This window comes from Cucurbita pepo, chromosome LG19, assembly GCF_002806865.2.
Source record: "Cucurbita pepo subsp. pepo cultivar mu-cu-16 chromosome LG19, ASM280686v2, whole genome shotgun sequence".
Lineage (NCBI taxonomy): Eukaryota > Viridiplantae > Streptophyta > Magnoliopsida > Cucurbitales > Cucurbitaceae > Cucurbita > Cucurbita pepo.
In genome coordinates, this window is record NC_036656.1 from 1,966,235 (window position 1) to 1,979,451 (window position 13,217).

Here is a 13,217-nt window from a genome sequence, read left to right on the forward strand (position 1 = left end):
TTAGTTGGACCCGTGACTCCAGCAACCTGTCACGATTTTTTTTATAATTATTATTTTAAAAAATTGTTATTATCTACTATATATATGTTACATTAATAATTAAAATCTCATAAATCTCAAATATCAAACATTCACAAGTCACAACGTATTATTATTATTGGTTACAAACGTCAACTATTTTATTTTTCTCTTTTTAAATGATCTAAAATATGTCTTATTCTAAATTTTTATAGTGAAAATTGATTTAATTAATTAATACATTAAATAAAAACACAACAATGCAAGTCAATCCAATCTTAGTGAAGAAAGAGACTAATTATCTTTAAAAAGATTTTTTTTTTTTTTTTTTTTTATTTTTAAAAACTTAAAAAGTTTATTTTGATTTGTATATTGAAATTTTTTTGTCCAGTCAACTGACTAACTCGAGATTAAGGTTCACAATCCAACTCTATTTTTTATCCGGTTAAGAATATTTGAAGAATTCATAAAAAAATATAAAAAAAATAAAGTAAAAGTTGAAGAATCCATAAAGGTAGTAGAGACGAATGAACGGAGATTGATCATTTGTTTTAGAAGAATATGGCTATCTTTTTTAAAGTCGGGTTCTAAAAGCGATAAAAAAAATTCTAATCTATCTATTTTTTATACACTTGAACTAGACCAACTTGATGCCGTTAAAATTTTGTTTTTTTTTTTTTCTGGCATTCTCTCTCGTTTTTAGTTGATCGTTAAATTTTGTAATTGTTTCTTAAAAAAAAAAATAGAGGTCGTTGGTTGCTTGCGAGAATTCTAGTGAGTTGCCTCGAGATAGAAGTGGAGATTTGACTAGATCACACCAAATTCTCAATTATCTAGATGCCTACTACTGCAGTCGAGTAGGTCACACTAGAATTAGGGGCAGGGGCGTGGTCTACAATAAAGATATTCCTTTATCTTATAGGGTCCGGGATCCGTGAGGACCCATCCTGAATGGGGTAGGAAATTCTCATTTAGACGAAGAATAAGGGTGGGAGCAGGGAGAGATTTTTTCTTGTTAGATAAATGAGGCCAGAAAGGGATTGTATTTCTTGTCTTCGTCCCTACTCTGCCCTTTGGCATAATCACCCTCTTTCAGTAGTGAGACAACGATAGTGTGACACTTGTTCTAACCTGACCTACAAGTTAGTTGTGTGAAAATTGAAGTTTGTTGACAATTTTGATGTATGATCGAGCCTCGAGTCATGTTTGGCAGAAAATGTTCTATAAAACGTGAGTGAGGAAATATGCTAGAAAGAGTTTGTAAGAAAGTAATGTTATAGGCTATAAGTGAATAAGTATCGACCACAATTTTGATAGCATATAACTTGGGTAGGAAAAATTGAGAACTAGTCACATCCCCCTAGCTTAGCATCAACAAGATAGAGATGATCGAGAAAATGTGTTGCTTACCTGTAGAATTGCTCCAAGAAGCAAGCATACGTGTATTCTTTGAGCCATTACCTAGTGCCTACGGTGGGAGGCTTCACAAGAGTGTTGAGACCCGCATATGCTCGAAAAGATAACATCAGGTTGGACGTAAACAACGTAGAGAACAAAGCTGCAGTGAGACTAGAGAAGTGTCAATGCAGCATTTGCCACATACTGATGGTCAAATGAGAAGTTCGTTGAAGTCTAGTGCCAACATGAGGTTGTGTACAACTTCTAAACATTGCTTCTAAAAAGGATTCTGGTCATGACGAGAAAATGTTATGATTCAAATCTCTGTGTGACTAAGAGAGTATGATGGTTGAGGTCAAAGTGACCATGTTCGGGGTGCGCTCCCTCTAATTTAGGTGAAAAAATGCCTATGCTAGTTTTGTCATTGATTATTTGGTTAGTCCCAGGCCAAGTCAGAGAGAAGGGCAAGTTAGGTCTCTGGTGGGAAAGCCTACAACCATCGGGCGGTTATATGTTTTGTCTTGATTATGTTGCGAGTCTCCAAGACCAAGAGAATATCGTTAGTGGGATAGACCAAAAGTAGTGCGCAAGTTTTCATATTCATTTTGGAGCACGATAAAGTTCAGCGAGTCAAGTTAACAGCTTGTCCTATGTTTTAGTCGTCATCGAGACGATGTCGAGATTAAATGGCGGAGATTGTCACAATCTATGATGCGATTGTGCCTCTGAGTTAGTCATCGAAGATGTTGACTAGTTAAATGGGGAAGAGTGTCACAACTATGCTATGAAGACAATAGGTTGTGACTCCCACACGTAGACTGACAAGGTAGCGACTCTCAAGTAGTGCCCATCCGACCACGTGAGTGTTGAGACAGACAAGTCTCATGATGCGACCGAGGAGGATGGTGTATTATTCAATACATCAAGAAGAGTGTGCATTAAAGTCAAGCTGAGGTATAAGTAAAATGGGGAGAACAAAGCGACATGAATGTTGAAGACAAGCTCGAACACGAGCTTGAGTAGACCTCCAAAACATAACCTCAGAAGTCAAGGTTTCGATATGATTTTCAACATGCGACTCTGAAGTTAAGTCCATCTATATAAAAGATGAAGGCTCACCAAATTTCGTGTCAATTGGACACCTGACGGACGTTCCACAGGGTCGTATGCCACTCGCCAGATGTTCCACAGGAGGAGGCATGGTGTCAGCTCTCTGCCACCCCTATGTGGCCTAAGCAAGCTACTCTGTGGCACATACGTGTATTACAGTGAGGGCGAGCATTGCGAGACCAGTACCTCAGGCGACTTCCATTGAAATGAATCTTTCAATGACAGTATTGGACGACACGGATGTGTCTACATTGCGCCCAAGCCCGTGTGTCGAAAGTTGAGATATGCACCCGCTATCTGGTATGGCTTTCATAAATGATTTAGCATGGACATAGGAAGATCTATGCCTCAATAGAACCAAGATGATGGATGTTCAAGAGGCCCTTATAATATGAACGATATATGGGTCCATTCTCGATGGACATGTTCAAGTAAGCTAGATAGTCAATTACATCCCGAGGCTTAAGAGGACATCATGACATGAAGGCCAAGATGAGAATATGGATACGACATTGCATATTCTTTGGCTCCGAGTAGAGTCAAGATCGAGCCAAATGACTTACATGTAGCTCTTAATTCATCATAGTCTAGCCTAATAGAGATTCATATCGTATCATAATACCTCATCACATTACTCATTGAAGCACATCTATATGTATGAATTTTGTGTGGGTCTCTCAGAGTTGTGCATAGAATCCTAAAGCACACTTAAAATTGTTCTTTTCTTTAGTCTATGTTATAAGTCCACCCGTCATGATCCGTGAGATGCGACCTCGTTCTATTTTTAAGACTAAGCACTAAGAGACATTGTGGAATAAAGTCAATCAATACTAGATTTTCATCTACACAAGGAATTAGATCCATAACGTCATGTCAAGTTATACCTCGTGCATGCTAAACTACTGGCTCGTCCACCATAAAGTCGATCGATACTATACCTCGTCCACCATAAACCTCAAAATGAAAAAATCAAAAACTTAGATCATAATGCACATAACATTAGAATCCCAGCAGGCTTTAAAATTGTGGCTAATAATCAGCACAAGGTAATATAAAAACTAATATGAAAGTTTACAGAACCATTCAAAATCTTATAACATCAAATTCTGCAGGTAAAACACAAGGGTAAAGAAGGAACCAACACTCTGATACAAAAACATCTTACTTGTACTCGTTAATTTGTAAGTTCCATTATAGCAGATACAATATCACCATCAGCTGCTTTGAGTGCTTTCACGGCCCTTGGTCTCGATACTCCAGCTTGAGTCATCACCAGTTCAATGTCCTTGGGTTCAACCCCGCTCTCATCGACTACTTCGTCCTCTTGAGCCACGGCTGATGGCTCAGGCTTTGATGTCAAGTTACTCAAATTTGGTGCCTTGAACTGCTCTGCAGCTTGAGTCTGTAGTTGGGAACTCAAATCTTCAATCTTGGCTTCCCCAAAAACAATGTAGGTATCAGAAGTGGGACTCTTGAAAACATCTGGTTTCGAAATGACGAAAAGAATCTGCGAGGAAATGGTGATAGGTATCAGATATATCCGAAATGTGAGCAAGATTATCGAACTGACAATATTTTAGAAAATCAAATATTGGACATAAGGAAAAACTAACATTCTTGCTCTTCTTGACTGTGACACGGCTCACGCCAGGGATTGGTTTCATCCCAAGTTTCAACATTGCCTTGCGACTCTTCTTTTCGCTTCTGCTTTGCTTAGACCTGCCACTGGCCTCTCCATGGCCTGCAACCAACAACTCCATACTCACAACATGTTCTAATCAAAGTATCAAGGCAACAACACAAACTAACATAATATGGAGAGTGAGTAAGGCAACATGTAAGGAAACACATCCTAAACTCATTTACTGAAGTTATATGATAACCATATATCTCCTGAAGAATCAAGCCACAAGCTGTCTTGTTCAACTTGAAAGGAATTTTCTACTTGAGACCGAATACTGAATTAAATAATGATTCAATCTGAATGCTTAACAGTACCATCTGAAGTGAAAAAAATGCATAACTATAGGCACAAAGTAGGAATAAAATGCATAACTTAAGAATTAATATGAGGATCCTCATACTTAGTTACTTGTTTAAATATGCACATACCTTCTGCATCATCGTCATCTTTGTCATCATCTTCTTCATCATCATCGTCATCGTCGTCATCCTCAACTACAGGCTCGTCAGGCTGCAAGATAGTTGGTAGAAATTTAGTCCAGCTAAATAGGTACAATAAAAGTAAACAAGTTGAGCAAGCTTCTTGAGTAATCTTGGTAAATGGGGCATTGAATATCTACATCTTCTGAAGGTTGTACAATATTCTAAATTTAAATCCTCTACCACTTAATATATTTCTACACCAAAAATACAAGCAATTAAGAGATTCCTCAAGAAAACAAAATCTCCTCCAAGACTACACACGGAAAGAACTTAAAACCAATAGAAATCGCTTCTAAGCTGAACTAAATAAATTATCTACATCTAACAACCCGAAAACGAAATGAAACTGTTAGACTGAGTTCCAAAGAAAAGAGAACTCGTATTTTCATCTGATATCAAACTACCACAAAAGTACTACTACCAACTCATCAGAAAATGAAATCGATTTCAAACAAACAAGAACATGAGAGAGAGAGAGAGAGAGAGAGAGAGAGCGAGAGAGAGATACATTAATCTTCTGCTCCTCGAGCTGAGCAGCGAGAAGCTCTTCCTGGGTCTGCGCAGTCATGGCGATAGGGATGAGAGTAGAAAGAGCAGCGAGACGAAGAGACAAAGCACAGTGAAGTGTTTGTCGGACGAAGAAAGAAACCCTAAAACCCAAATAGCTCCGATCGTTTATATTGGATCCCCCAAATGACCAAATTCGGGTCCGGGTCCGGGCACGGGTCCGGGCACGGTCTAGGGTTAAAAGATTTTGGGCATAAATTGATAGTGGGCCGTTACTGAATTTACTTAGCCTATAGAAATATATGCATAAGGTATCATTTAATCCATGGAATCAAAAAATATGGTATCACTTAAATCTAATAAGCATGCATGTAATCTTCGAAGTCGTAGGTTCAAGCCACCATATTAGGGCCATACGATCTGGGTTAGATTGAATTGAAATATGAAATATGGTTGATCGTTAAAAATAAAATTTTGAATAAATTACCCGAACCAACCCAATACAACCTAAAAATGTTGGGTTGAATTGAGTTCATTGTCGAATAATTTTTGTATAGCTTCATTTTTCTTCGATTCGAAATACCTGAGAACCCCCCATAGTCTGGCTAATGATCAGCATAAGGTACATATGAAAACTAACATAAAGTTTACAGTACATTCAAATCTCTCAACTTCAAATTCGGCAGGTGAAACATTTGGGGAAAAAGATTCCAACATTCCATATAGAAACATCCTCCTCCTGACTGCCCTTATTAATTTGTAAGTTCCATAATAGCAGACACGATATCGCCATCCGCTGCTTTGAGTGCTTTCACAGCCCTTGGTCTTGATACCCCAGCTTGAGTCATCACTAGTTCGACGTCCTTGGGTTCGACCCCGGTCTCATCGACTACTTCGTCGTCTTGAGCAGCAACAGTTGCTGGCTCAAGCTTTGTTGTCAAGTTACTCAAATTAGGAGCCTTGAACTGCTCTGCAGCCTGGGTCTGTAGTTGGGAGCTCAAATCTTCGATCTTTGCTTCCCCGAAAATAACGTAGGTGTCGGAATTGGGGCTCTTGAAGACATCTGGTTTTGAAATGACAAAAAGAATCTGCAGGGAAATGTTCATAGATGTTGGATGTATTTAGGTTGAATCAATTTAGGAAATCAGATTTGGGACTTGGAGAAAACCAACATTCTTGCTCTTCTTGACTGTGACACGGCTCACACCGAGGATCGGCTTCATTCCGAGTTTCAGCATTGCTTTGCGACTTTTTTTTTCGCTTCTGCTTTGCTTAGACCTGCCACTGGCCTCCCCATGCCCTGCCACAAGAAATTCCTTACTCACGACATATACCAAATTACCAATCTAGTAACCCACGAGCAACACACAAACACGAGAGACTAAGAGACTGAAAAAGATCAAGGCAAGATTCAAACTATATGAAAATTTGTAACGGCACAAGCCGTTAAGTAGATATTGTCCTCTTTGGGCTTTCTCTTTCGGACTTCCCCTCAAAGTTTTTAAAACGCACATGCTAAGTAGAGGTTTCCACACCCTTATGAAGAATGTTTTGTTCTCTTCCCCAACCGATGTGGGATCTCACAATCCACCCCCCTTTGAACCTAGCGTCTTCTTTGGCACTCATTCCCTTCTCCAATCGACGTGGGACCCCCAACTCACCACCCCTTTGGGGCCCAACGTCCTTGCTGGCACGCCGCTTTGTTTCCACCCCCCTTCGGCGCTCAATCTCCTCGCTGGCACATCGCCTGGTGTCTAGCATTGATACCATTTGTAAATACCCAAGCCCACCGCTAACAAATAATGTCTTCTTTGAACTTTCCCTTTCGGACTTTCCCTCAAGATTTTTAAAACGCGTCGGCTAGGGAGAGGTTTTCACACCCTGACGAAAAATGTATCGTTCTCCTCCCCAACCAATGTGGGCTCTCACATAAATGGACATAAATTATTTGCTTTAGCTTGATAAAATTTAGGCTATATTACAAAAATACCTCTAAATTTTGTCATTTGTTTGACACATACCTTTCTTATTCCAAGAGATCCAACATTATTCTCGAACTTACATGAAAGTTTCAAAACTACCTTTGGAGTAGAAAAAGCCACTTAAATATTGGACGAAAAGTCAAGGTGTCTGAATGTCATTTATTCAAATTTAATCCAAGCATGTCCTACTCACCACCACATCATTCAAGTTACTCTCACGTCCATTTTTCATCTAACATTCTAATAGATTTTTATTTCAATACTAGTTTTGAAACATTTATGAAATATCAACAAAAATATTGCAACTATAGAAAGAATAAGAAACCTTTTGAAACAAAGAGCAAAGTTCAATAATATTTCTAATTTAGCCTAAAATTTACTAATCACACTTCTTTCCATACAAATTAAACTCGTTTATAGAAGTTATATTATGATCGCACACAAACATATATGCATGCCCTACGCAGCTCCACATGCAGAATGAATAAGCAAATAACATTAAGAATCCCAAAAATACACTAATTTATTGCCTTAGAAAGCATCCGTGTAAAGAAAATGCTAATGGAAACAATAACTCAACTCCTAAAGCTCCTTGTCGCATTCACCTTGTATTAAAGGTGTTGAATGAATGTATCTCAATCGTTTAAAATAACTTTGTTTTCACATATTATAGCAAAGTTAACCAAATGAATAGATAGGATTTGGAAAAGTTTAAACAATAATGCACTACTACTATATGCACAATGCAGCAAAATTTGGAGAACTTAAAGAGCTAATAAGGGAATTCATATACAAGGTATGTTCAAATATTAACGTACCTTCTGCATCATCCTCGTCTTTGTCATCATCTTCTTCATCATCATCGTCATCGTCCTCAACCTCAATCACAGGTTCATCAGACTGCAATAAAATCATGAAAATATAATTTTACGGATCCATATACAAATAAATTCTGATTCCAATTAGATCTGTAAGGTAAAAATAAAAATTTGGGCAAACTCTTTTACTTATAATAGAACTAACAGTTGCAGAATACGTAATGTCAAATCCTCAACCCCAGGTTTAGTTTCTTGATTGATTGTACAACTTACACCATTAAATACAACCATATGATTCTAGAATGCTGACATTCCAATTCAATACACTCCAAATGCTTTCAAAAAACAGAAACAAGTTCAGATTCAGTTTCCAACGCCAAATCTCCTCCAAGACTAAAACCGAAAATGAATTCAAACCATGCAAATTACTCTTATGCACTGGAATTTGGAAACATATATAAAAACACATCGGAATCGATCAAGGAAATGTCTTAAGTCAGAAAAGAAGTCCAAAACAAGAAAATCCATCATTGCAGCTGATTTCAAACTACTACAAATCACTACCAACACTAGAGGAGTAAAAGAATCAGTTCCAAACCGAGATCCTTCTGACAAATCTTTCAGTTCAAGCAAAAAGAAGACACGACACAGAGAGAGAGATTACATTAATTTTTTGCTCCTCCAGATGAGCGGCGAGAATCTCTTCCTGAGTCTGAGCAGTCATGGCTTTGGAGATGAGTAAAAGATCAGCGACACGAAGCGAAAACCACGGAGAGCTTCTAACGACAGAAGAAACCCTAAAAGCCCAATTAGCTCCGGCTTATTATATGAGCTTATTCGGTCCCGGGTTCGAATCCCAGTTCGGATAAGGATTTTGGTATTAACACGACGAAACATGGTGAAACGAAATAAGGTATCTTAATCATGTCATAGACTTCATACTGAACGACAAGATTATATCATTCAATTATCATATGTTACTCAGGTTTATTTTCAACGATCAAGAATTTTATACCAGAAGGATTTGAATCTTTGATCTCTTAATTAATGATACATGTGTTTATGGCAATTGAGCTACGTTCATGTTTGATTAAATTAACCTAAATATAATGCTTAACTATGTAAATAACATATTGGTTTCAATTATGCTCTTACCGATGGAAAAGAATCGTGTTAAATACTTAAACTACCAACATTTGTTTACCATATAATTATGACACCTGAGTAAAGAAATGGTACATGAATGAATTAACGACTACATCTAAATTAATCCGTTCTGATATGAGTGAGACCTATCATATCAGTTTATATCTTCTTAGGCGACTATCCTGAACGGGTTAATTGGATGTGTATTTACTGTTCTACATACAGTTCACATGTGCGAGTATATGGACCCACCAATCGGTTTGCACACCTCGTGGGCCCCTTTTTATGTCAGACACCCATTAAGTATAGCAATTGTCACAGCATTATGATAAACATAATGATCGTTTTCTTACCTCGTAACGTACGCGTTCGTACCATCATAATAAGGAGACATTCCTCGATGCATGAATACACAATGATGCATAATGTCCCGACATTTTCATTCATTATCATGTAAAACAACCCCTTCCATTTTTGTTCATATCATATTATTTTTCAACATAGTCTTAAAAGCATATATCAGGGTTGAATTTCGTATCATTCATAACATACATGGTCTTAAAAATATTGACTTTCTTTATTGTAAAAAAAAAAAAATCAGACATGAATTCATCATCAAAAGGAGGCACACTGGAGGAGTAATGAGGCCAGAAGTTAGCCTCAGATTCCATCTCGTGTCAGCGACTCGAGACACGTCCCATGGAGCCTCAAACAGACGTGAAGATAACGCTCGACCCAAAAGCCCAAAGCTCTATGACATCGCCCACACATAAGTGATTCTTGAACCACACCTGATCTGTGACCTATATGCCAACCCGATCTATGATCCGTGCACCACGGGTTGACTCAATCTATGACCTACTTCGACTCGCTTGCCCTCCAGCTACGGCTTGCGCTCAACTTGGCTCCTTTTTAAACGACTTGAATAGAGCCATTTTTATGTGTTTGGGAGTGTTTTAAGATTAATATAGCTATTGTTTGGCCAATTTAAAATATTTGGAGCCAAATTTAGATTAGTTAGAGAAGGTAGGTGAATTAATTTTCATATGATGTCTTGAAACTCTATAGGTACAGGTGTAATTGAACATCTATGAGCAAGATCAGGCTAACAGTGACGTCAGCTTAGACCAACGAGATCAGTGACCTTACTGTTGGCACGCCTTTGGACTAGATTGAGTTGTATGAATAACACATACTTTTTAGCTGATATGCGTGTTGTTACTTATATGTTGTGATGTTTTATTATCTTTATGTGATGCATGTATTTTCAGTATGTCAAACTATGTATGCTATGATACCATGTTCACGATATACCTATGAGCACCCGTAGTAAATCCATGCGCGTGTGCAAGAACCATGTGTAGAAAAGTACTACACATCTAACCCTAGAATTAGAGCCAAGAAATAGTCACGAATAGGTGTGACCACGAACCATAACGGTATGTGATTGCATTTTCGAACCTCAATTGTGGGACTATGAGTATTTTTAAATACTCAAACCACATTTACTATTTTTCTAGATAAAGGTAAGACTTACCGGTACGGATAGTTAAATTTGTGCATTCAAGTGGTAGCCCTTAGGTTAGGGTTGGGCAATTGTATGTTATTTTTATGATACTACTATTAAATTTGAAATAAATCTACAAACACCACCCCTGGGTCCTGTGACCTAAGTGAGCTACCCTGTGGCACATCCGTGTGTCAAGTGTGGGAGAGCGTGTCGAGACGAGTGTCTCGAGCGACTTTATTTGAAATGGGTTTTTCAAGGACAGTACCAGACGACACGGGTGTGCTGGTATTGCGCCCCAGCCTGTGTGTTGGAGGTTGCTACATACACCCGCTATCCGACGGTATCTGTAAATAACACGGTATGGGCATGGGAGAGCCAATGCCTCGATAGAACCCAGATGGATGGATATTCAGTAACTCCCAATGAGATAAGCGACACGCGGGCCTGTTCTCGATGGCATGACCAAGCGAGTTGTGATAGCTGATGACATCCCGAGACTCGAGATGACGTCAAGACATATGGACCATGTCGATGGGGATCAAGATGACAAGATAAGATGCGACATTGCATTGAGAGACCTTGGCCCCAAGCAAAGGCAAGGTCCAGCCAAATGACTTGACCTAGTGTAGAGGCAAGTCGGTTATGTCGCAAACGATTGAACATGCACGCACAAGCGACGTGTGTGGTCAAGCAAGCTTGGATTCCGCACAAACGATATTCGATTAGCAAAGATTTAAGTACATGACAACGTTTGAAGTAAATTATTTTAAATGATCTTTCACATCTAGAGTCGTCATAAATGATCTCATTGAAGAATCTTGTACGACTTTTGGTTGGAATATGATTGACTTTAGGTCTAACCATTAGGCATGATCGACTCAATCTACTTTTAGTGATATCTAACTAAATTAGTTTCAAATCTAATCCCCACGCGACATAATTTGATTGGACCACCTTTAAATCATATAATAAATCAATATTAAATAGGTGACATTAATTCGAGGGCATAGTATAAATTTCTAATTGGTTTCAAACTTATGAATGAGTCTCAAATGAACCAAAATTTATTATTGAACCATACATCTAAGTAATTGCATTTCATTAAGTTCGGCCATGGAATTCAACCACAGAGCCCACAACACATGGAAGATACACTCTTCAATAATTTATTTTCTACCCATATAAGACAAATAATAATAATAATAATAATAATATTAATCATAATATAACTATACCAATTTTATAATATATAGTTTCTAAAATATTAAATTACTTTATATTATATAAAAATATTAAATTATTGTATATGCTTTAATCATTCTTAGTCATAATAGTTTTTATAATTTAAAATTATATTATATTTCATATCTTTATTTAGAGATTTCAAGATGCATAATGATGTTCCCTAGAAAGTTATTAATTGATGTAGTTGTTGAAAAGCATTAGTTTATATTAAAAAAAAATTAAAAATTTGGTTAAAAAACATAGTCTATGGAATTTTTTTATTTTAAAATCATATCAATAATAATAATAATAAATTGTTAGTTAAAAAAAAAATAGATTCAAACTTTTTTTTGCCGTTCAAGTTATCCCCTATTTTGTCTTTTTCGTGACGTTCGAGCTTTGATAACTCAAGCCCATCCAATAGTCAGTCAATAATCAACCCTTACATGCATCTCTTTATTGGTAGGTGTAGAGTTTTTGAAATTTGAGCTAGAAACGCCTCATTTCATTTCGGGTCCAAATCCAATTCTCAAGTAAAGGCGTTAGTATTAGAGTGATATCCCTCTAAAAAAGATGTGGTCTAGGGATGAACCAAGTAAAATGAGAAGTACATGAATGAACCGAGATTACATTCAAATGAAGGCAATCCTAAAGATAGAATGACCAAAAAATACTTCAAAGAAATGAAAACTATTACCAATACCAACAAAATACACGTTTCTTTTTGTGGTTCATTCATATGAACTCGAAGGTTAAACGAGCTGGGTTGGAACATTTCAGTGAGAATAAAACATGTAGGAATGACTTAGGTTGATCAGTGGGCACAATCTAACCTGACTATGTTGCAAGGAATGCAAGAGATTACCGAAACTATTGTGTTCGATCAAAATTCGAAATCTTGATCCAAGTTGTCGAACAATAATAAATATTTTATTTTTCTCCTAAAAAAAGCATTTAAATTGATAATGAAGCCAATTTGTTTGATTCATCAAATTTGGAAGCATTATGGGTGTTGAAAATTCCAAAGCCAAGAAAAATGTTTTACGCTTCTTTTCTCCAATCTCAAATCTAAATCTTTCAATCACATCTACCAATGCTGTATAATTTAATTCTTTCACCATCACAAAATAACTTTTCTATCATTTAAGTTTAATTTCAATTTTATTTCCATCCGCTGTAACTATAACAAAAATATGAATATATGAAAATGACTCCATCTACCGTGCATACTATACTGGCATCCAATCATCCATGATACGTAGGATAAGTCCTAAAGANGTAAAGAGAATACATGTCAAAGTTAGTGATAGCAAAAGTGTGGTAGAAATGGAGACCTTT

The 13,217-nt window shown here is 37.1% G+C and overlaps 2 protein-coding genes across 2 annotated transcripts; both read right to left on the minus strand.

Annotated features, from left to right (window-relative positions):
• Window positions 1–3,525: 3,525 nt before the first annotated feature.
• LOC111781296 (nascent polypeptide-associated complex subunit alpha-like protein 1) lies at window positions 3,526–5,356 on the minus strand. The gene is made up of 4 exons (XM_023661808.1): window positions 5,201–5,356; window positions 4,639–4,720; window positions 4,140–4,267; window positions 3,526–4,033 (listed from the first exon to the last, which is right to left on the minus strand). Exons 1-4 carry the CDS (start codon window positions 5,258–5,260, stop codon window positions 3,701–3,703), a joined length of 603 nt encoding a protein of 200 aa, XP_023517576.1. The 5' UTR covers window positions 5,261–5,356; the 3' UTR covers window positions 3,526–3,700.
• Window positions 5,357–5,707: 351 nt separating this feature from the next.
• Window positions 5,708–8,809, minus strand: LOC111781295 (nascent polypeptide-associated complex subunit alpha-like protein 1). The gene is made up of 4 exons (XM_023661806.1): window positions 8,664–8,809; window positions 8,000–8,081; window positions 6,372–6,499; window positions 5,708–6,287 (listed from the first exon to the last, which is right to left on the minus strand). Exons 1-4 carry the CDS (start codon window positions 8,721–8,723, stop codon window positions 5,952–5,954), a joined length of 606 nt encoding a protein of 201 aa, XP_023517574.1. The 5' UTR covers window positions 8,724–8,809; the 3' UTR covers window positions 5,708–5,951.
• Between the last annotated feature and the right edge of the window lie 4,408 nt (window positions 8,810–13,217).